We start from the raw sequence: 24,817 nt of genomic DNA, 5'->3' as shown, positions 1-24,817 counted from the left end.
TGTGTTTAGCACTGGGGAAGAAAGTTGGCGTTGGCTAATCATAATCATAAAACTACTCATGAAACATCAAAAAGAAAAGAAAATAATAATAATAATAATAATAAAATCATGGGCAAAATTGTAGCTTTCCTGGGGAATCACTTGATCTATAACAGAAGTAGTATAACCACATGTCAATATTAAAGGACCTGCTTTTATTTTGGGTTAAGAATGACATCCCACGACCTCTAAACATCTAAAAAGTGTGTTGTTGTATCATTGCGGTATCAGTATAGAGGAGACAAACTTTTCTCATTAAGGGCCACATGGCTAGCTCATTTTAAAGAGTTTGCAGTGGTCCAAAGTTTTTTCCTCACTTATGCTTATGCCTTCTGAGCATTTTAATTAATCACCACAATGAGTTTATAAGCCCTTTTCAGAACTCTCAGAGACCAGAACTGAGTTTTGTGGTCACGGTAATGCTAACAACTACCAGTATGCAAACAGTGCCCTTCTTGATTCTCAGTCAGTAAAATGCTTTCTGATTAGACACAGACAGTACACAGTTATTTTTACCTCAACAGCTGCTTATACCATATATCTGTACTGGGGCAAAACACATTTTGCTCAAATACATGGGAGAAAATCTGGCCTTAAATATTGGAATATTGGAATTTTTATATTGTGACAACTCTACTTACCATTGGACCACTGCTGTCCCCAAAATAAACCAACCAAATTTGTTTTATGGTCTTATTTTTGAAGGACGGCAGACTGTGTGTGAATGATCAGCTGATCGAGGTGAACGGGGAGACCCTGGTTGGACGTTCGAATCACGCAGCCATGGAAACGCTGAGGAGGTCTATGTCCTCAGAGGGAAACGCCAGAGGAACTATTCAAGTAGTGGTGCTCAGATCGGCCAAACAGGTAGGCATGTTTATTCAATAGGTTACGTTCTACGAATTTACAGTTTTTGAATGAAATACCCAAACTTATGATCCACACATTAGTGATCAGTCAGATGCTTGTCTCTGATATTCGCATCCATCCTGAAAAATTTGCTAGATCGGTTATTGGTTTCCAAATATCGCTTCAGTTGATCGTGGTCCGGGTTGGACAGATACACTGCTTGTCAAAAGTTTGGAGACACCATCTTATTAATTTTTTTTCCTTCATGCTTACTAATTTCTACATTCTCTACACACACAGAAGACATCAAATATATGAAGCAAAATGTTTAGAATTATGTAACAAATAAAATAAAATAATTTAATATACTAAATATTTTTTGACAAAGCAAAGAGTGGCTATTTTGAGGATTTAAATATTAAAAAATAGAGTTATTTACCTTTTTTCTTTACTACACATTTCCATATATCTTACTTCACATATTTGATGTCTTCTGTGTGTATAGAAAATGTAGAAAGTAGTAAAATAAAATTTAAAAAAAAAAAACATTGAATGAGAAGGTGTGTCCAAACGTTTGACTGGTCATGTATCAAGGTCACTCTCTGACAATTCTTATAATAAGAAATGCTATTTATTTTTGGCAAATTTCTCCAAAATTTCAGTTTCTCTAATTATTAAATAATAGTATTTTATCATTATTCATTTTTTTGTTAATATAGAAGGTGCCATTATACATTGTTAAAAGGCTCTTTGCTAATTGTGTTTTATATATATACAATACAAATAACAATTTTAGGTCAGAGTTAAGTTTTGTGTCTTTGGGAATTATTTATTTTTTTGACAAATCTCCAAAATTTTGACGTTTGTCTCCACCTGATTTAACACGAAAGACATTTAACCTGCTGTCTCTCCTGTCTTGTCTTGCAATGTCTAATTCTCAGTAGCTACTAAATATGGGTTAGCCTGTTTAAAATTGTAGCATGGTTTGATCAAATTGGTCGCATTAAAAATTCATCCTTTCTTATGCATTATGTAATGGTCGATTTCATTTAAAGATTATTCATAACTTGGCACAGATTTGGAAAAACGAGAGTGAGCAGGGACTCAAATGATGGGCAAAAACCAGGACACATTTTCACACAATTTATTCAAAATGTTTTGCTTTCACAGAGAATATTTGAGTATTTATCAAGCAGATGTAGAAAGATGGAAAGCTATCACAGGATGTAATATAAAAAGGTTATTATGACAAAACCACAATATGTAACATTTAGGAGCGGACAATATATATTCTCTACAAGATGTGTTAATATACATACACTCAAAATGTGTATGCCATATTATTGTTGTCACATCAAAATTGATTTTGACACTGAGGCATAGACTCGGTACAGATTCACTTTTTCTTTAAACAATAAAATTTGATTTTCCACTTTAAATGGTAGTATTTTCTTTTCTATTTCCCATGTGGCCTTATATCTGTCTAATCCCTCAGTCATCCAGGTAGATTCCCTAGTGGTCCATGGGCGTACACTAGTGTATGTGGTCTTGTGTTCTGATACAGCGCAAGATCATTCTAAAGAGGAAATGTTAATTTCTGTGTCCTGTGAATGTTTTTTTTTTTTTTTTTTTTAGCTCAAACGAGGATCTAGTTTCAATAATAGTTTTAGTATTGATTAGTGTCTGATTTTTTTTATGCTTTTGCAGCCCTAGTATGCCAAAGAAACCATTCACCCATTAATACTAAAACTACTTAAAACAAAAAATCACAAAACGTTAAAAAATACAGCGTTTTCTGTATTACCACAAGACATCACAAGATGAAACAGAGTGTTTTCTGTTTTAGAAAAGAAGACAACCTAAATATGCAAGGTCTGTGTGTTAAAGATGTGTGAATAAAAAAATAGAATAAAACTTCAGGTATGTTTTTGATGACAAAACAGTATTATAACATAGATATGGGCTCTTTAAACAGAACTGAATTCTGACCAGTTCTCCAGCTCCATTTTAAACTTTTTCTCTGTTATAATGTCTTAATATCATGCAATTATTATGCAATTCAAAAAAAAAAAAAAAAATGTTATTGTAATTGTCTCTTGTCATAAACTGTTGACTATAATTCTATTTTTTCCAGATTGCAAACACCAACCGTGCTGCAAGTCCCAGCCTGCCTGTGTCCTCCTCCAATCAGTCTTCTCCTCTTCCTATCTCCACCAATCAGGTACGAGCCAGCGAGACTCCTCAACAACCAAAAGACCAACCATCTCCTCCTGCTCGCTCCTCCTCTCTCTTTCTCCCATTTTTAAGAAGAAAAGAATCTGAACTTTTACCACAAAAGTCTTCTCGACGACCTAAAAATACATCTTTACTTTACAGTAATGAATTTCGAAGAAGTGGTTACCATTTTGGGTTCAGGGACGGCGAATTTGATGAAGAAATTGATTATTTAACAAGTCAAAGTTTTGATAATATGCAAGAATTTGGAAATACAGACTTTGTAAATAATTGTCATAAAATTGATACAAGACACAGTACAAGTTATACAGAAAATATCCGGGCTATGGCAGGGCAAATGTATGGAGAACCACCATCTAGAAATTTGAATTTCAGGGAGGAATTCATGTATGCTGATGCTTATAATTGTGAAATGAATACATCTTTAACCAGAAGGCACAATTTAAAACAATCAGGAAGGCTATAGATACATTTATATTGAATTGAAAGACTAAAACAGCACTGTGTAACTTTTCTGGGTGAGTGGGGAGACCTGCTTGTCTACAGTTTTTTTCAGGAAGGTTCCACACTTTGGCATTGGCAGCCCTATATTACAGAAAATTGTTTCTTGTGAGCTTTAAGCCATGCTATAATGTTGTTCCCTCTGCAAAAACAGGCCTGGAGTGGTGTTTTGTTTCATTCAGACATGTTTGAGTAACACTGTATTGCTTTATAACTTGCTCTGTTCCATCTCATGATGTCATGTAGTGGTAGTTTTCAAGCTAACAGCTCCCTTTACCTTTAGTTCAGTAGAGAATGGCAATTCCAGGGCGGAAAATCGTCCAAATGATAGTGAAGATATATGGAGTTTCAAAACACAGTGGAGCACTTCCTTTATTATCACATGTGTGCTTTCTGCCTACATATGCAGAGTTTGTGTGTTAAACATGTGTGAATGAAACAAAACACAACTCCAGGTATGTTTGTGATGATGAAACAACATTAGAACATAGAGCAAAAATATCATAATATGGGCCCTTTAAACTGCTCTCCTTTACATTTTTTCAAATAAAGATATTTTTCTTGCTCAAAAATACCAGTAGCCCACCATACTATGCCATATTAACATACTGTGGAACATTACACACAAAAAATGACTCCTACGAGCTGGTGCAAAACATCTATCAGAAAAGCTGTACAGTACACCTTTGAGTATGAAAATAGTTTAAAATAATTGCTTTTAAATCTTACTAGCAGAAAATGGGTGACCAATGTTCCAAAAAATTCAGTCTTCTTGAGGCGAGAAATGTTAAATATAACCAAATCGTTAACCAAAACCTAAATTCATCTGTTTTAATGTTAAAGGGACCTCAACCTGCTTGTCTCCATGGAGACATTGTTGTTTTTCCACAATATGGCATTAAACTTATCTATCCTTTATGGAGACAATCAAGTGACACCAACCAGCCAAGTTACAGGTCAGATCTGTGGAGAGAGTAGTCCGCTCTCAGTAAGAACGCATGTTTTTGAAGTTAGTTTTGAGCAATTAACACTCCTGCAATGGAATAAATGCAAGAAAGATTAGTTTAATGCCATACTGCAGAACATTCCAAGCAAAGCAATAACATCTCCACAGAAACGAGATCCAAAATCTTACATAGTGGACCTTTAACATTGATAAAAGCTAATCAGATATATTGGGTAATGTCTTGCTCTTTTGAAATATTAAGGAATACCATCAGCCATATTGTTAAATTTTTTTTTCTTTAAATACCGTATTTTCCGGACTACAGGTCACATTTTTTTTTCATATTTCGGCCAGGGGTGCGACTTATACTCAGATGCGACTTATATGTGAAATTATTAAAATATATAATTTCACATCTTTGTTATTGTCACACTGACAACCGCGTGAGGACACTCTCGGCTTGTGTACCAGTATGACAGCCATGCAGAAGTGTCACTTCATCTACTTTTGGAGCAGACTGAGTTCAAAAGCGACACCAAAGTTGAAGAATTCAATGGATTCAATGATTTGGAGTGAGATCGAGTGTAAACTTATTAGCTTGGTTTTTTGCTTTAGTTATCTGATTAATGCTTCATGTGGCTGAATACATATAAATGTATTAGGGTTAATTGCAGTACAGCATGCTAACGTGCGGTTCTCTATGTTATTGTTATTATTATAACTTGCCTTTAAAGATAAAATGTCTGTTCTTGGTCTCGGACTTTATAAAATAAATTTCCCCAAAAAATGCGACTTGTAGTCCAGGGCGACTTATATATGTTTTTTTCACTGGTGCGACTTATACTTCGGAGCGATGTATTATCCGGAAAATACGGTACTTGTCCCATTGCCAAAACAACTGTCCAGGGATTTCCTTAGTTATAATGGTGCAACATTTTCCTATACTTTACAATGGCTTTCTTTTCTTGAATTGCTATTTGATGACTGACAATCATAATGGTGGCAGTAAGTGACATTAGTAACTTTATAGGGGGGAACCTTTTCCCCAGTAAATTTCTCCTAAAAGGTCAAATTCAAGTTTCAAGTTTCACAGTTAAATGCGCTATACCTGATTTTTTTCTGTCTTAAAAACATGAAAAACAGAACTAGTTAATTTTAAACAGTTTGCAGAACCCTCCTTACAGTTAGCGAATATAGCATTTTCAAATCAATAAAATCTAATATGGTGATTTAAAGATGTGTTACAGTTAATACACCATAAGTGTAAAACCGCCCCTCTAAAACAACTAAACTAAACTAATACCCAAAATGTCACTTGCGGCCATTTTGATTCAGGAACCTCTCTTTCTAGTATTTTCTACTACTGTTAACCTTTCTGTATCTGTTTTATTCATAAGTTCTTGTTATTTAAACTCAGCTGCACCTGCCTTTGCCTTATACCTGCTTGCTTTGCATGTCCTATACTCAGTGAATTCAAATATTTCCTGCATGTTTTTAAATGTTTTTTTTTTTTTTTTTCTGGGCTCTTTCCTGGTTTTATTAAAGAATTTTCAATCCTTGTCTCCTCTGTCTGGGCCTGTTGTTTCTAGTTTTGCCTTTGCCGATTCTTTTTTTTTTTTTTTTTAAATAAAATTTTTGAAAAGTATTCGCAGGTAAAATACCAAAATTTTGAAAAACTTTTCAAGTAGAAGAGAAATCTATAATTCTAAAGTTGAAAGTCTTAAATATGCAAAATATTTTACCATGATTGATACATTACAATACATTGAACAGCTGTAACTTATTACATTTGTAATATAACTGATTTGTTGGAAATAGTGGTGGGATACGTGCTTCCAACACATCAAATAATAAGACCTGGTTCAGTACTGGTTCAGTCCTGGTTCAGACCTGGCTTAGATCTGGATTAGACCTGGTTTAGTTTTGGTTTAATCTTGGTTTAAACCTGTTTCTTGTCCTGGTTTAGATCTGATTCAAACCTGTTTCCTACTCTGGTTTAGACCTGGTTTAAGCCTGGTTTAGCCCTAGTTTAGTCCTAATTTAGTCCTGGTTTAGACTTGGTTTAGTCCGGGGTCAGTTACTCAAAACCTGCATTCAAATGTATTGAGAAAGTGCTCAGAGCTCAAATCCCTCTTGACAGAAACAGTTGTCCATGTAAATGTTCTATTTGTGATGTACAAAAGTGTTAAACATCAAACTACATGACATCTTTTAGCCCTTGCTTATTTTAGCTACTCCTCCCGATGCTATTTTTAACTGTCCTTGTTCGACTGATCCCCGAGTGGAACAAAAAACGCTTTATTTAGACAGAGAAGTAGTTTATTTTTATTGTTTTGGCCTAAAGTGAGTTGTACAAATATAAGAAGTTTCTCTTTTTTTACTGAAACCATACCACCAAACCATACATAATTGTTTACTATTTTATATTACATGACTTCAGATAAAAATAACATTTTGCCCAATCTCAACAGAATATTCATATTAATATTTTCTTTCCTTAAAGGAGCCAACAATTCCATGATATTAACTGTACAATTTAAATAGTATGCAAATACAAAAACACAGGAAGTAATGGTGTGGTTTAAAATAAAATACCTCTACCAAAATCTGTCCAAAATGCAGTCTAATTCCAGTTTCAGTGTGCTCTCACTTTAGTCCTAGTCCAGTCCTTCTTTAGTGCTGGTCTCAGTCCTGGTCTCAGTCCTGGTCTCAGTCCAGGTCTCAGTCCTGGTCTCAGTCCAGGTCTCAGTCCTGGTCTCAGTCCTTGTCTCAGTCCAGGTCTCAGTCCAGGTCTCAGTCCAGGTCTCAGTCCTGGTCTCAGTCCTGGTCTCAGTCCTGGTCTCAGTCCTGGTCTCAGTCCTGGTCTCAGTCCTGGTCTCAGTCCTGGACTTAGTCCTGGTTTTACTCATTCTACTCAGAAAGCTAAGCAATTACAATCTGTCTCATGATGCACTGCAGTGGATATAATCATATCTTAGTGGCTGTGTCCAGTGCGTATGAGTCCACAAGTCCTCAACATCTCAGGCTTGTGACATGGGCCATTGTTGTTCACCATCTATATTAATGATCTTCCTGCGGTGTGTGGTGATGTGGAAGTCCAAATGTATGCGGGTGACACCGTTATTTATGAGTCTGCAAGGCAATCAGCAGCAGTGTACTTTACAAAAAAAAAAAAATCTCCTAAATCCTTCCCATGCATCTTTGTCAAAAACAAGTACATTGTAGTGGTGGAGGAATTTAAATATTTAAGGGAGTTATGCACTTTGAACCCAAACATTGGATCTAACATATCAAAATTCGAAATATACTGAAGTATGATGCAACTAAAGTTTGTGTAGGTGCTATGATCGTTTTTCATTTCCAATTGGTCTCAACCAAATAAGACAACATTAAGACCACTAAAATCTCTGTATAATCAGGCAGTAAAAGTGCTAGACAAGAATTCACTAAAGCATCATCACTGTCAAATTCTTACAAAATATTAATTGTAAAATTTTGAAAACTTGATCTTATGTTGTGTATTTGGAGGTGCATTTTAATACATGGAATTTGAAATAATGCTGCACCTCCACCACAGAGATTTGTCAGCTTTGCCTGGTTTAGTCTTAGTTTGGTACCTATCTTTGTTCCTGAAATGAAAAGTATATTCTATTACCATTTAAGCTTGACCGTCTTAAAGGGACAATCTAGCCCATTTTTAACTATTTTTAACCTGCAATGTATTAAATATTGGATATTTTTGTCTTTTATTTCCTTGTGGCACTAGTTTATCTGCATCATAAATATAAAAAGAGCTTTTATTGTTCCATCTCCTCCTATGACAGCTCGCCTTAGGCTCAGACAGCTATAGTCAGATATCTTAATCCCAACACAATAGTAAACAGTGAGAGTATCCAGACAGCAGCACAATGGGATTTATACAGCTCAGTTAGACATGTGTGACAAGACTTCACCTCCTCTGCAAAAAAAACCTTTTGATTTCTATTGTAATGTTTATTTATGTATATATTACTCGTTTTGAGGAATAACTTATTTAATGGGCCAATATTAGGCTAATTTCTGATCTATGTTCTAATATTGATTCCTCATCAAAACATACCTGGAGTTGTGCTTTGTTTCATTCACACACAAACCCTGCATATTTCGACAGAGTTCATATGTCAAATAGAAAATACTCTGTTCTATCTTTTGATGTCATGTGGTAGTACAGGAAGTGCTTTATTGTGTTTTTAACTCCATTGTGTCCACTGTGTTTTTAAACTCCTTCACTATAGTAATTTGGATAATTTCAGCACTGGAATTGACAAGCTCTACAAAACAAAATGTAAAGTGGGGATTGATGGCACCTTGAAAATAAGAAATTAAAGATTGATCAAACATGCACGAATCACTCCAAATACAACTTCAGAGGGTCAAGAAGGAAACAAACAGCATTATAGGGCTCATTTAAAGGGGCTGGGGGTGTTCCAATGACCTAGGTGAAGGGAGTCTTTTTAGAACCCAGCGCTACTTCCTGCATTTTTCTACTTTTATTGTCAACTTTTCTTCACAAACTGTGACTTAACTAATGTGAAACTATGATAAACATTTACTACAGGTACTATCCCATCAAACCAAGTCAGAATTGGCTTTGCGCACAACAGTAGCCGCTTAGTTCCAGTCAGAGGGACAGTCAGTATGACCATTTCTGGTGTAATGTAATGTCTTTGAGTTTTTTACAGAGTTGCGCTAAAATCAGTCTGACAGATCAGGCAGTGGACAGGGAGGTGCAGGTGGATGTCACTGATGACATATTAAACACTTCACAAATGTGAGGAAAACTTTACCGGAATACCCCTCGGTGTTTACAAAGGTACGTCTTTGTGTGTCAATCCTAATGCTAATTTCGGCGTCTAATAAATATTTAAGTAGTCCCACTGACTTAAAAATAATTGGGTCGTTCTTACAACAAATACAATTTTGTTGTCATGTTACATTTAACGTTTTAATAGAAGTTAGCATTAACATTAGCACTGACTACAAAGATATACCTTTCTACGTGCAGAAGTGTCCTTCAGTGGACACCTCTGTCCTGATTGCAACTAGCCGGCTACCGTTGTGCACAAGTCAATTAGAAAAAATACAAACATGAAACCTGATCATATGCACTTTTAATGGGGACTTATTGATAGTATAATTTTCCCCAAATCTCCAACCATTTACTCATCAATAAAACATAATGTATACTTGGTGATACAAAAACATTAGTCAACATCATCATGATCAGTCTTATTAAACCTATTTGATAGGTTCACAACCTATATTAGAGTTCAAAAGAGAAGAGAAGACAAGAGAGATTATTTTGTCTCAATATTGAGGAGAAAGAGCGGAGAGGCAAAAAACCCCAGTTACAAACCACCACCCTCTCTGGGGCCCAGACCGTCTTTCACCTCTTTTATTAAAGTTAGGAAACCCTAGTTACATACACATCTGAAGGGGGGGGGAGCATATACTTTGCAAGCAGTGTAAAAACATATGAGGAAATTCACAGAGAAATATATTCTGTTTTTGATTTCCACAAGGTCACTCTTTCCCTTCGCACAAAACATCCCATGATGTTTCTGTTTCAGTTTCACAGTGACCTTCTTCCCGTGGGATCCTGCACTTTCAAAAGACATTTTCTGCAAGACTCAAGAACAAACATTAGTGCAGATTACATAGTTGAATATAATGACTAAATAAAGTAGTGAACTGACTATAACTAATAGTAATGACTAAATAAAGAGTGAACATTACATTACAGTACCTTTAAAATGAACAGTGAGATAACATACTTGAATATATATTTTGAATCCATCACTATTGCATCTAGTGTTTATCCCACATGTTTTCTCTGTATATTACCATGCTTTTCCCATCATTCACATAAAACCAACTGCAGCTTTATTGAGGTCCTGATGTTTATCAGTTTCCTCTCCAGACTGCCCCAGACTGTCCCAGCCTGCAGCAGACTGCAGCAGACTGCAGCAGACTGCAGCAGACTGCAGCAGACTGCAGCAGACTGCAGCAGACTGCAGCAGACTGCAGCATAACACTGTCCCATTAGTTTAGCATAATCTCTAATGCGTTTCCTCCATGAGATAAAACACCACCTATTATAGCTGCCCATTCAAAGGCCAGACACATCAATACACATTCACATGGTTTTCAATGGGACAGGTCAGACTGAGGTTAGATCTGGCTGTTTTAGTCCTAGGTTAGATCTGGTTAAGTCCTGGTATAGTCTTGGTTTAGACCTGGTTTAGATCTGCTTTAGGGGACGGTTGTGAAAGCGGAGCTCACACATGCTTATTGTTTACTACACAAAACAAAACTATAATTCGAAGCAAATAAACCTAGCAAAAATGGGAGGGGCTAAGAACAAATAAAGAAAAAGAAATTAAGAAAAAAAACAAGAAGGTAAAGATTTGTATCTCAGCTGTTTTATTTATTAAATTTTTTACTATAAATTTATTTTATTTGCTTTTAGTGATTATTTTTCAAGATTAAATTTTTATTTTCTTTTGTGCTACACCTATATACACTTACACTTTTATATTACATTTAAAGAAAATTTTATTTTGTTTTTATTTTATTTTATGTGCATGTCATTGTGGACGTATGCATGTATGTGTGTTCAGTTGATCCATATCCAGCAGTATTACTTTGTTTACCTCATCCATTTGTTTTCTTTCTCTAGCCACAGAACCCCATCTAATGACATTCATGAAACCTAGGACTGAAACCGAGGACTGAAACCGAGGACTGAAACCGAGGACTGAAACCGAGGACTGAAACCGAGGACTGAAACCGAGGACTGAAACCGAGGACTGAAACCGAGGACTGAAACCGAGGACTGAAACCGAGGACTGAAACCAGGAATGAAACCCGGGAATTAGCCAGTACTGCTTTTATGGATCCTATTGTGTACTATATTTGAAGTAAGCTCGTGTTTGTCAAACTGTAGGGATGATTGCGATCGGCTAACAATATTAAACAAAGAATACATTTTTTATGCTCAGACTTGTGAGAAATGAAAGTCGGGAGTTGAATGAATATGTATTGAACTAATGTGATTTATATGGGAGGTGGGTTTGATTGACAGCTCTGAGGAGGCGACAGGAGGAGGCGGGATAATTGTAAATCCCAAAGGAGGTAATAATATGCTGTCTCTATATAACACAACAGAGGGGTCTCTATAGGTTTAAAGTGTATATGTCAAGATGATTTCAAGGTACGTATATTTATATATAGAGAAAAAAGCATACAAAAGAAATCATGTTAAAGCTGGAGCTAAACCAGGATTAGACTAGAACTAGACCAGGACTAAAGTAGGACTAGACCAGAGCTAAATCACGATTAAACTTGCACTAAATCAGAACTTAACTACTTTAGTACGAAGGATTTGACCAGGGTTTAACAAGGGACTAAATCAGGGACTAAATCAGGGACTAAATCAGGGACTAAATCAGGGACTAAATCAGGGACTAAATCAGGGACTAGACCAAGGGACTAGACCAAGGGACTGAACCAGGACTTTTTTGCTATAAACCCTAAAGATGACTCTATTAAAAATAATTTCAAAGTAGAAACATTCTCCGACAGTCTTTGTGTAGGTATAAGCACAGATCTGCTAAATCATGAATGAAATTATGAAAAGTTGTCACAGTATTTGACATCTTATTTTGACAGCTGCCAGTCAAATCTCAAAAAAACATCTTCAGTTCTTTTTTTTTTTTTATACAAACATGTCACAGAGCTTTCAAAAATGATTAGATTTTGATTTCCCATACAAGATTTAGCCAGATTACCCATTCACTTTAAACCAAATAGACTGGCATTAGGCACTGGAATAAGCATCCATATTTACTTACATGTGTCACTTCAAATGGCTGCCCTGTATTTTGAATTTGCACTTTCAAAATATGTAGAAAATATCACATTTAAATTGCATTGGGTTTTTTGTTTTCATTTGGTAACGCTTCAAAAATATTCTGTGTTTTGTAATGACAAGATAATATGCTTTTAAAATCAAATCTTCTTCCAGAAAAAAAATGAGACTAAGTGCTTATTCATGTTATTTCTGTTGATTGACTTGATTTGGTGGGTTAGTACATGCTGCTAAATATTTATCATAGTTTTGCAGATAGTGTTTTTTTTCAGATGGAGAAGTAAAGCAGCATGGACTGCCAATACTCAATTACTTCCAGGATTGCAATAGATAAAATTGCTTATTTCTAGAAGATTTAGCTCATCCGTCTTGGTTGATTAAACAGAAATAACAGTATCTTAATGAGCTATTTTTTTTGTCCACAGAACTCCCTGGATTATGATGTACCGCCCAGACAACCCAGACCCACTCATTTAGAAACTAGCAATGCAGCCAAACCTAACCACTTCAATGGTAAGTCCTCTGGCCTAAATCTGACAGAGACTGGACTAAAGGAGAACTAACCCAGATCTAACCATGGACTAAGACCACAACCAGACAAGGATTACACAAGGTCTACAACCAGGATTTGATTGGGACTGAACTAAAACTAAACCAGAACTAAACTGTGACTAAACCAGGATCAAAGCAGGGCTAAACCAGGTCAAAACTAGTACACTGGATCAGGGCTAAACCAGGACTTAAACCAGGACTTAAACCAGGACTTAAACCAGGACTTAAACCAGGACTTAAACCAGGACTTAAACCAGGACTTAAACCAGGACTTAAACCAGGACTTAAACCACAACAAAACTGACACAACTACTCTGACCATGAACCAGGGGCTGAACCAGGGGCCAGACCAGGGGCTAGACCAGGGGCCAGACCAGGGCCTAGACCAGGGGCCCGACCAGGGCCTAGACCAGGGGCCCGACCAGGGCCTAGACCAGGGCCTAGACCAGGGGCTAGATCAGGGGCCAGATCAGGGGCCAGACCAAGGGCAAGACCAGGGCCTAGACCAAGGGCTAGACCAGGGCCTAGACCAAGGGCTAGACCAGGGGCTGGACCAGGGGCTAGACCAGGGGCTGGACCAGGGGCTGGACCAGGGGCTGGACCAGGGGCTGGACCAGGGGCTGGACCAGGGGCTAGAGCAGGGGCTAGAGCAGGGGCTAGAGCAGGGGCTAGAGCAGGGGCTAGAGCAGGGGCTAGAGCAGGGGCTAGACCAGGGGCTAGACCAGGGGCTAGACCAGGGGCTAGACCAGAGGCAGTTCTGTCCCATTGTTTACTGTTGTTGTTGACACTTTCCTCTCAGATCTGGCTGTATTTGTCCATTCATTTAGCTCTAGAGTAAACAGTCAGCTTGCATTAGCTTGAGTGCTGTGTGCTTTTTAGTTATCGGCCTCTGCAGTGTGTAAACTCCATGTTTGCTGATCTGAACCTTGTTTGTTGATTTTGGTGCAGCTTTTTGACATTGGAATATAAAGGGGTCAAAATGGCTGCCAGTCCACCACTTCTAAAGCAATGTTTGGTTTTGAAAAAATACATTTAATTTAACTTTATTTTGATGAGAAAAGAAGAATGAGTTAATATTTGGCTGAAAATGAGACTGAGCAATCACTACGCCAGGACTGAGCAAGACTAAAGCAGGACTAAAGCAGGACTAAAGCAGAACTAAAGCAGGACTAAAGCAGGACTAAAACGGGGCTAAAACGGGGTTAAAACGGGGCTAAAACAGGGCTAAAACAGGACTAAAACAGGACTAAAACAGGACTAAAACAGGACTAAACTAGGAATAAACCAGAGCTAAACCAGGGCTAAACCAGGACTAAAACAGGACTAAACCAGGACTACATCAAGTAATTTTCACAATGGGAGTAATTAGTTGTTTTTCCATTGCATATAACCTCAGATAGACTCTTAAACTGGCTTCTAAACAAGATTGATTTGCATATATTTTATTGTCTGTTGCTTTGTGAAGGAAAAAATATCTCAACATCTATTTTAAATTCATCTTTCCCCTGGTCGAGACAGCCCATGGGGAGAGAGGATGCGATTCCTTTGAAAAACCGTCAGAGCTCATCCTCTAACTTAGCACAATACCAGCCGAAGAGGGAATACGTGCTTGTAGTTTATGGAAAATATGTCAAATACAAGAATTTTCCTACTTTAAATCAGACCTATTCTGCAAAATTTACTTTTCAAAGCTTTTAGCCACATTAGTTGTTTCTTGTCATTGACCCTCTTAAGTTGTATTAGGAGTGATTTGTGCATGTTTAAGTAAATTTAATTGATTATTTTCAAGACACCATATTGCCCATCAATCCCTATTTTCACTTCCACCATTAAACGCCATGATGTATGTGCTTCCTTCTCCAGTTTTATTTTTTTTAATCGTGATATTTCTAGGATCAGCAGTGTTGCGTAGTCATTTTGGTACAAATGAAAAGAAATCCATTGCTTGCTAGTGTGATGTGCAGCTATCCATAGACAGGGCCCACAGCTACACGGCTCTCTGTTGTGATGACGTTTACGGCAACATCAGCTCCCATTGAGCACAGCAGTTTTCTAACACAGAAGTCAGCCGATTTGTTTTAGATCTATATTGCGATTTAAAATGTGCAAGATATATCATAATAATCCGTGGTTGTCATAGATTATAACTATATAAGCACAAGCACAATATGTCTGCTTTAAATGTAAAACAGCAATGTCACAGATCTCTTACTCTCTTGCCTTTTTTCTAGCTACCAATGGGAATAACTACAGTAGCTACAGCAACAGTCACCTTGACGACCTGGATGAAAGCTTCCCTCCGCCCCCCTCCCCCGGAGCAGTGGCGGAGATGAACCGTGAGCTACCCCTAACCCCCCCTCACTACAGGTAACACTAAACCAGCACTAAACCAGCACTAAACCAGCACAAAAAACAGCACTAAACAATGAATGACCCAGAACTAGGGGACTGAAGCGAGACTAGAATGGAACTAAACCAGCACCAAATAAGGACCTAAACTACTACTCTTTGTAACATAGCCTACAGTTATCCAGTGAGGCTAGCCATTCTGCTAATAAAGTCATTTGTGCTTGCGATAAAGGGCACTTATTGCTGTAGTCATTATAGCTAATATTAGGCCATTAGAACATATGCATTATTGAAGCCATATCGTCTAATCGCAGGAGCTTCTTTGCATTTAGCACCAGTAATTATGGTACAGGGAGGTCACATATGAACCACCACCCACACAAATCTATAAAGTATATGGAAAATATCATTGGGTTCATTATAAAAACATGCTATTGTAATTTTAAATGTGTAGCAGTAGCTTGAATGTAGTTTCTGAATACAAATGGACTATGCCAGAAAAAATTTATGAAAACTAAGGTTAAAACTGAAAACTAAACTTATTAAGATGTGTGGCTGAAAATACATTGTAAGCTGGTAATCCCCTTTAAGAAACTACATAACCTGCCTTTTACTGTTTTAAAATGGTACTGGGTGTACATAAAGTCTCTTTACAATAAAAAGGTTAGGGTTAGTGATCCTTCAGATCAGAGAGATGCCTTTTTGGTTTCAACCAACTGGGTTTCAGCATTGAAACTGGCAACCCAAATGAGAGAGTCATGTGAGGCTCATTCTGCTTTCTGATTGGATAATTCTGGCTGAGAAACAACTCAGCCAGAATTAAGAATAAATTAGCACTAGAATTGTTTTCAGTAAAATCTGATTTGATCATGTTTACCTTGTACATGGGGACACAGAGAGGTAATGTTTATAAAATTTTAAATCAACATAAAAAAGACACAAAGGACTAGGCCAGGACTAAACTTGGACTAAAATGCACCATTTTAACATTCCATTCTTTACCCGTCTGTTTTTGAGGCTCGGTATGTTTGTTCCATTTGTTTTGAGTCTAAACCAGTTTTAAACAGACACTGGTCTATTGTTTTAGTCAAGCGCTGCCATCTGGAGCGCAGGAGGGGATGAGCGGATGTGGACTTGTTTCGCTGATGTAACAAGTTTTTCAGTCTTTTCAAATAAACTGCTTTGATCGTTTGGTTGTTTTTACACAAATATGACAGATAAAACATTATTAGCACTAAAGCTTGACAGAAGCCCGGACTAAAGCAGGACTGAAGCCGGGACTAAAGTCGAACTGAAACGGGGACTAAAGTAAGGACTAAAGCGGGACTACAGGAGGACTGAAGCGGGACTGAACTAGAGCTAAACCAGGAGTGACCCAGTACTTGACCCAGTACTTGACCCAGGAGTGACCCAGGAGTGACCCAGGAGTGACCCAGGAGTGACCCAGGAGTGACCCAGGAGTGACCCAGGACTGAACCAGGACTGAACCAAGGATTGCACCTTGACTAAACTAATACTGAATTTATTAGTATCACTCTATAGCAGTACTAACTTAGGTCTAAACTAGGTCTAAACTAGGTCTAAACTGGGACTGGACTGGGACAAATCCTGGACTCATCATAGGACTCAACCAGTTGTGAATTTATCATACATCAGTCTATATCCATATCAAGATGATGCATTATAAATCTGAGACAAAAGCAAGGACTATACTATGACTATGAACCAGTTCTAAACCTGGACTAAACCAGGACTAAGCCATGACTAAAACCAGGATTAAAACCAGGACTAAAACCAGGTGTAAAGCAGGAGTAAACCAGGACTAAACCAGGACTAAACCAGGACTAAACCGGGACTAAAGCAGGACTAAAGCGGGACTAAAGCGGGACTAAAGCGGGACTAAAGCGGGACTAAAGCGGGACTAAAGCGGGACTAAAGCGGGACTAAAGCGGGACTAAAGCGGGACTAAAGCGGGACTAAAGCAGGACTAAAGCAGGACTCAACCAGTTCTAAACCAGGTCTTTTTATTTTCCAGTGAGTTAACAAAGCCTCCATTCTACAGTGGAGGAAATCTGAGAGACAACTACAGAGCCTCCAAGAGCATGGACCTGGGTAAGACACCAATCAATTTAACTAGCAACCATAATGTTACCAAGGGCCAAAACTTGGTTGGTTCAGTGTTGGTGTTTAAGCAGCTAGTGCTTCAGCCTCTCAGCAAGAAGGTCCTGGGCTCTAAAGCAATACATGCCCAAATCTACCACACCAGACAAGACCCAAGGTTTAGGCTGTAAGATGCTGGCAGGGAAAGCATACATGGAGCGCCATAACCAAGTGGTGGGCATAGAGTACAGAAACATCTGTGCAGAGTACACAAATGTTACTACTAGATGTACTACAGACCCCAAGATCAAGGTGGGAAACACCTCCGAAGTCATGCAGAATGATCAAACCTGGGCAGCATTGGGTCTTTCTGTGTTGAGTTTGTAATAATGTAATAATAATAATAATAAATAGTCTTTTAAAGGTACTATTCCCAATTTTGAACATGTAATAAAGTAAAATTGCTTTTCTCCCTAGTACAGCTATAGTGTATGAACTGCTCTTGAGGTTAAAATAAGCCCACTGTGTACTATCTGCTAATTATAATTATAAAGCATTTGAGGGTACCAACAAAATTGTTGGTACAATTTGGTTAATGAAGGAAAAATCTTAATTATTCACCATATTCAACACTTTTCACAGCTTTCAGAGACCAGAGTGAGGTTTTACCATCACAGTAATACAAATTCATTGGTACCCGTCGGTTAATGAAAGAAAAACTCACAATGGTCACAGAAATAACTTGAATCTGACAAAAGTAATAATAAATAAAAATTCTATGAAATTTAACCAATGAAAGTCAGACATTGCCTGTTTCATGAGTTTATTTTTTTTTAAATAATTCTGTTGAAGCATGGTTGCTTCAACAGAATTATTTAAAAAAAATAAACTCATGAAACAGGCCTGGTGATGGTACCCCTAGAAAAGACTGTTAATCCAAGGTGTGTCCACTAATTAGCATCACAGGTGTCTACAATCTTGTAATCAGTCAGTGGGCCTATATATAGGGCTGTAGGTCACTGTGCTGTTTGGTGACATGGTGTGTACCACGCTCAACATGGACCAGAAAAAGCAAAGTAAAGAGTTGTCTCAGGAGATTAGAAAGAAAATTATAGACAAGCATGTTAAAGGTAAAGGCTATAAGATACTCTCCAAGCAGCTTGATGTTCCTGTGACGACAGTTGCACATGTTATTCAGAAGTTTAAGATCCATGGGACTGTAGCCAACCTTCCTGGACGTGGCTGCAGGAGGAAAATTGATGACAAATCAAAGAGACTGAAAATACGAATGGTAACAAAAGAGCTCAGAAAAACTTCTAAATAGATTAAAGGTGAACTTCAAGCTCAAGGAACATCAGTGTCAGATCGCACCATCCGTCGTGTTTGAGCCAAACTGGACTTAATGGAAGACGACCAAGGACGACAAGCCACAAAGCTTCTGGGAGAATGGCCTATGGACAGATGAGACAAAAATGGAATCTTTTGCCAAGGCACATCAGCTCTATGTTCACAGACGGAAAAATGAAGCATATCAAGAAAAGAACACCTTCCATACTGTGAAACATGGAGCAGGCTCTGTTATGTTCTGGGGCTGCTTTGCTGCATCTGGCACAGGGTGTCTTGAATCTGGGCAGGGTACAATGCAATCTCAAGACTATCAAGGGATTCTAGAGAGAAATGTGCTGGCCGGTGTCAGAACGCTTGGTCTCAGTCACAGGTCATGGGTCTTGCAACAGGACAATGACCCAAAACACACAGCTAAAAACACCCAAGAATGGTTAAGAGGAAAATATTGGACTATTCTAAAGTGGCCTTCTAGCCCTGACCTAAATCCTATTGAGCATCTTTGGAAGGAGCTGAAACATGCCATATGGAAAAGGCACCCTTCAAACCTGAGACAACTGGAGCAGTTTGCTCATGAGGAATGGGCCAAAATACCTGCTGAGAGGTGCAGAAGTCTCTTTGACAGGTTACAGTTACAGTTACAGGAATCGTTTGATTGCAGTGATTGCCTCAAAAGGATGTACAACAAAATATTAAGTTAAGGGTACCATCGCTTTTGTCAAGTTTAAAAAAAAAAAAAAATTCTGTTGAAGCATTGTTGAAAAGCAATGTCTGACTTTCATTGGTTAAATTTCATCCATCCATCCATCCATTTTCTTCCGCTTATCCGGGGCCGGGTCGCGGGGGCAGCAGTCTAAGCAGGGACTCCCAGACTTCCCTCACCCCGGACACGTCCTCCAGCTCCTCCGGTGGGACCCCAAGGCGTTCCCAGGCCAGCCAAGAGACATAGTCCCTCCAGCGTGTCCTGGGTCTTCCCCGGGGCCTCCTCCCGGTGGGACATGCCCAGAACACCTCCCTAGGGAGGCGTCCAGGAGGCATCCTGAGCAGATGCCCGAGCCACCTCAACTGGTTCCTCTCAACGTGTAGGAGCAGCGGCTCTACTCCGAGCTCCTCCCGTGTGACCGAGCTCCTCACCCTATCCCTAAGGGTGCGCCCGGCCACTCTGCGGAGGAAACCCATTTCAGCCGCTTGTATCCGCGATCTTGTCCTTTCGGTCATTACCCAAAGCTCATGACCATAGGTGAGGGTAGGAACGTAGATTGACCGGTAAATAGAGAGCTTCGCCTTCCGGCTCAGCTCCTTCTTTACCACAACTGAACAAGACCCCGAGATACTTGAACTCCTCCACTTGGGGCAGAGACTCACCACCCACCCGGAGAGAGCAAACCACCTTTTTCCGGTCGAGAACCATGGCCTCGGATTTGGAGGAGCTGATTCTCATCCCAGCCGCTTCACACTCGGCTGCAAACCGCCCCAGTGCCTGCTGCAGGTCCTGGCTCGAAGAAGCCATCAGGACAACATCATCCGCAAACAGCAGAGATGAAAAAATTTCATATAATTTTTTATTTATTATTACTTTTGTCAGATTCAAGTTATTTTTGTGACCATTGTGAGTTTGTCTTTCATTAACCGACAGGTACCAATGAATTTGTATTACTGTGATGGTAAAACCTCACTCTGGTCTCTGAAAGCTGTGAAAAGTGTTGAATATGGTGAATAATTAAGATGCTCTCAATGCATAAGGTAAGTGAATAATAACTTTGGATTTAAAATGAACTAGTTCTGTTTAAGAGATTTGGTACAGTACCGTTAAATACAGTTTGCTATATAATTGTTAGTCTCTCGCTGCATCATTTGGCTCCATGCTCATAATTCTCATTGCAGACAGCGATCGCACAACTCTTATCAGTGCGTTTCTTTCTTGTGATTCGGCTGCCATTATCCACAGTCTGCAGGGAGGTGACCTTTGACTTCTTAAACCCAGGGGCCTCCTCCAGACTGGATCAGCTCTAGCTCGTGTCCGTTGCGCTTGTGTGTAAATAAAAGAATAAAGCTTCCTCCAGTCTCCATCTCCCTGTGCACAGCTGAACACGAGCAAAAGCCTGATTTCCTGGTATTAACCCGGACTAACCCTCACTGTCTGTAGCAATAGGGAATTTGGTCCAATTTCTGTGCTTCTTTATTAAAGTCCATGTGACAGATTTTCATGCTTTTCTAATTCTGACTTTGTTTGGGGGTATAATACTTAATAAATATTTGTCATAGTTTTACATCAGTTAAGTGGCAGTTTGTGAAAGGAAAGTTGAAAAAAATTGTAAAAAAAGAATCTCTGCCTGTCATCAACACTGAAAACTGCTGTTATTTATTTTTATTAGTCTAATCAAAACTGTTGTGTAATTTAGACAAGTTTGGCCCTTGTTAACATTATGGTTGCTAGGTAACAGTTATGGAGTTACGTCTGTGAATGTCACATCTGTTGTCCATGTCCAAGGAAGTCAAATTGTAAACTTTCAAAATGAAAAAAAAAAAAGAAAACTAGGCAAGGTTCTATCTAATTTATATATTAAAGGTCCTGTACTTGATGTTTCCCCATGTATTTGAGCAAAATGTGTTTGCCCTAGTACAGATATGTGGTGTAAGCAGCTCTTGAGGTCAAAATGAGTCCACTGTGTATTGTTTGCATCTGATTATAAAATGTGTTTATTGACCACTAATCAGGAAATGAGAGTTGGCATACTAGTTGTTTTTAGCTTTATCGTAACAGAAAAACTGTGAAAAGTGCTTATAAACTCATTGTGGTGAATAATTAGGATGTACTGAATGCATAAAGTAAGTGAGGAATAACTTTGGACCACTGCAAATCGTTTAAAATAAACTTGTTCTGTTTTTCGTATTTTTAAGATTGCAAAAATCAGGTACAGAGACTTAAAATATGTATTAGTCTAACCTGTCCTATACGCTTCAAACTGACTATTCAAACTGGACTTAATACAATTTTTATTTTACTCTTGTATAAATGTGCTCACACTTCAGTCTCTGGTGAACATTTCCAGTTGTGATTTTTCTGAGCTCAAAGTCAACAGTCTGTTTGCTCAGATGCCGCGGGTCAATAAAAGAGCAAAGCTTTTCTGTCAAGTGCAGTTTCTGAAAATCCCACTCTAGTCTAAATATGAGAGGCCCGGTGAGAGAGGCCTAAACCAAGGACTAAACCAAGATTAAACCAGGACTAAACCAGGACTGAACCAAGACTAAACCAGGTCTAATTCAAACTAGGACTGAACCAAGTGTAAAGCAGGATTCGTATGTACAGGTGCTTGAGTGAGTTACCGCTCTGCTGACCGTACAGAGGATTGGGAGAGATGAGATGAAATGGACTCAAATGGAGCATGTCCGGAGATCCCGGGACAGGGGGAGGTCTAGGGCAGTGTAGGGGGGCAGTGGTGTGTGTCTGTAAGGTAAGAAATCAGCCTGAGCACCTAATAAAGACCAACCGCTCTGGAGGTGCACAGACCAAGACAATCTGTGGAACTAATGATGTGAGATTGGAGGGTTAAAGCTTTAGTTCTAAACCAGGTCTAAGTAAGGCCAAAATAAAGACTGACTAAACCAGGACTAAACCAGGACTAAACCAGGACTAAACCAAGACTTAACAAGGGGAGCTAAACAAGAACCAAACCAAAACATTTTTAAATCAGGACTGAACCAGGACTGAACCTAGACTAAACTAGAACCAAACCAGGACGAACCCAAGGCTAAACTGGGGCTAAACCATGTTCCACAGTATGGCATTAAATGTATCTCTTGCATTTAATCAATTATGGATGTTTGAATTGCTGAAAAATACCTCAAGAAGCATGTATTGTAACTGTAAGTGGGTTCACCTGTCTACAGATCTAATCTGTAACCTGTGCTTGGGAGATGGATAAGTGTAATGCCGTACTGTGGAACATTCAGACAAAGCAAGAGTATCTCCATGGAAGCAGGTGGCAGACCCTTCACTAGAAAAGTTATATAGTTTCCTTTTAATAGCATCTGATTGCTTTCTTCTGTCTATCCCAGTATTGTTTATATTGCATTTGACAGTCCTGATATATTTCATATTCTCTTCTTCTCATCTTTCATCAACCATCTGTCCATCCAACGGGAAAATTGACCTTATAAAAAATGAAAAACATTATTTAAGAGAAATTGCACAGTAATGAAAACCTATTGGAGTATCCCATGATGCATTGCGGTCCACTCTAGTTAGATTAGATAGCGCTGTGTTGTATTGGCTGCTCCTATTGTTGTCAGACTACAATATCCTACACATTTACTCATGGATTTTTCTACATTTTCATTTAGGTTTCTGACCAAACAGTGTAGTAAAAAATATCTTTCTACAGATTGCATTCAAATTAAAGTCTTAACATTGAAAGTCTTTACAAAAAAAAAAAAAAAAAAACTAATTAGGTCTTATTCTGTATAAGAATGACTGAATCAAATGAAAACATTTAAACCTGGAGTAAAACTGGACAGAACCAGGACTTAACCAGGTCTGAACCAGGTCAAATCCAGGTCTAAACAAGGACTACAATGAGGCTAAACAAGGACTAGATAAGGGCTAAACCGGTCTAAACCATGTCTGATTCTGGACTCTCCCATAGCAAAAACCAGGACCACATCAGAACAAAACCAGGTTTAAACCAGGTCTAATTCAGAACTAAACCAGAGCTGAACCAGGTCAAAACTAGAACCAACCCAGGTCTAACTCTGGACTCAACCTGAAATCTAAAACATTATTGATTGTTTTTGTTTTGTGTTTCAGTGGCCGATGAGAGCAACATCAGATCACTCGCTAGACCTCACAATGGTAAGTCATGGATGAAAACTTCAACTTTGGCTGCACTGGTTTGTCTGATCTCTGAAGCTAAGTAGAGTCGGGCCTGGTTTATACACGGATGGGGACTGCAGGGACAACCAGGTGTCACAGTGGGACAGCCGTGGCTCTACTCCAAAATTCTCTGCTCTGCTTTATAGAATAAGAAAGACATTAAAATCACAATACAAACAAATCAAAACATAAATGATCATCATAAAAGAGAAGAGGGCAGAATAAAAACCTTTCAGTCAAATGGTGCTAAACACAACCGTTTGGAGCCTGGATTTAAACATTGTCAAAGTGGAGGCCTGTCTCACATCTTCAGAAAGACTGTTCCAGGTTTTAGCTCCAGAAAACTGAAACGCTGATTCCCGAGGTTTAGTCCTGTCTCTAGGCACCAGCGGGAGGCCAGGATTAAACCAGGACTAAACCAGAACTAAACCAGGACTATCAGGAGGCTGGTCCCTGAGGTCCTTAGAGTGTGAGATGGTTCACATGGCTCTAACATGTGGGAGATGTACTTTGATGCTAAGCCATGGAGAGACTTGTTCACAAGCAGAGCTGCTTTAAAGTTTATTCTCTGAGCCACAGGAGCCAGTGCAGAGACCTGAGCACAGGATGCATGTGTGAAGTACTTCCTGGTTCTAGTCAGGACCCGAGCAGCAGTGTTTTGGATGTATTGCAGCTGCCTTACAGTGAGCAGGCCATTACAGTAGTTGGGGTGGTGCTAGTGGGAGGGGCTGGATTGGCAACCTCACTGGTATTAGTAGTAGTTGGTAGTTGAATCCCCCCCTCATGGGATTGCATACTATTGTTGTGTCATTGAGTAACACAGTAGCTGTAGGTGCAGAGGTTGTAGGACAATTGTTCTCTTCGTGGATCACTTATGATAGACACTAAGCCAGCAGTAAGTCAGGACTAACCTAGGACTAAACCAGAACTAAACCAGGACCAAAACCAGAAACAAACCAGAACCAAACCTAGTCAAAAATCTAGAATCAAACTCCACCTGTGTACCTCCAAAATCCCCTCTCCCACAGCTTTCAAACCCAAGCTCCCAAACTCTACCTTCAAAAAGTATCTTGTTTTTAGAAAATCTTCAGGACTCGAGCACTTTGCTTTTTTGGTCTGT

The 24,817-nt window shown here is 38.8% G+C and overlaps 1 protein-coding gene across 1 annotated transcript in view; it reads left to right on the top strand.

The window, feature by feature from the left end:
- The window catches only part of LOC117381323 (partitioning defective 3 homolog B-like), a 235,094-nt gene that overhangs the window by 86,989 nt on the left and 123,288 nt on the right, over positions 1-24,817 (top strand). The window contains exons 12-17 of the mRNA XM_033978278.2: positions 745-906; positions 3,023-3,109; positions 12,905-12,992; positions 15,263-15,398; positions 17,416-17,492; positions 23,632-23,676. Of these exons, the coding sequence (XP_033834169.2) occupies positions 745-906; positions 3,023-3,109; positions 12,905-12,992; positions 15,263-15,398; positions 17,416-17,492; positions 23,632-23,676 (595 nt within the window). The remainder of the gene's footprint in view (positions 1-744; positions 907-3,022; positions 3,110-12,904; positions 12,993-15,262; positions 15,399-17,415; positions 17,493-23,631; positions 23,677-24,817) is intronic.

This window comes from Periophthalmus magnuspinnatus, chromosome 2 (assembly GCF_009829125.3).
Source record: "Periophthalmus magnuspinnatus isolate fPerMag1 chromosome 2, fPerMag1.2.pri, whole genome shotgun sequence".
In the NCBI taxonomy this organism is placed as follows: Eukaryota; Metazoa; Chordata; class Actinopteri; order Gobiiformes; family Gobiidae; genus Periophthalmus; species Periophthalmus magnuspinnatus.
This window is presented reverse-complemented; position numbering and strand designations above follow the sequence as displayed.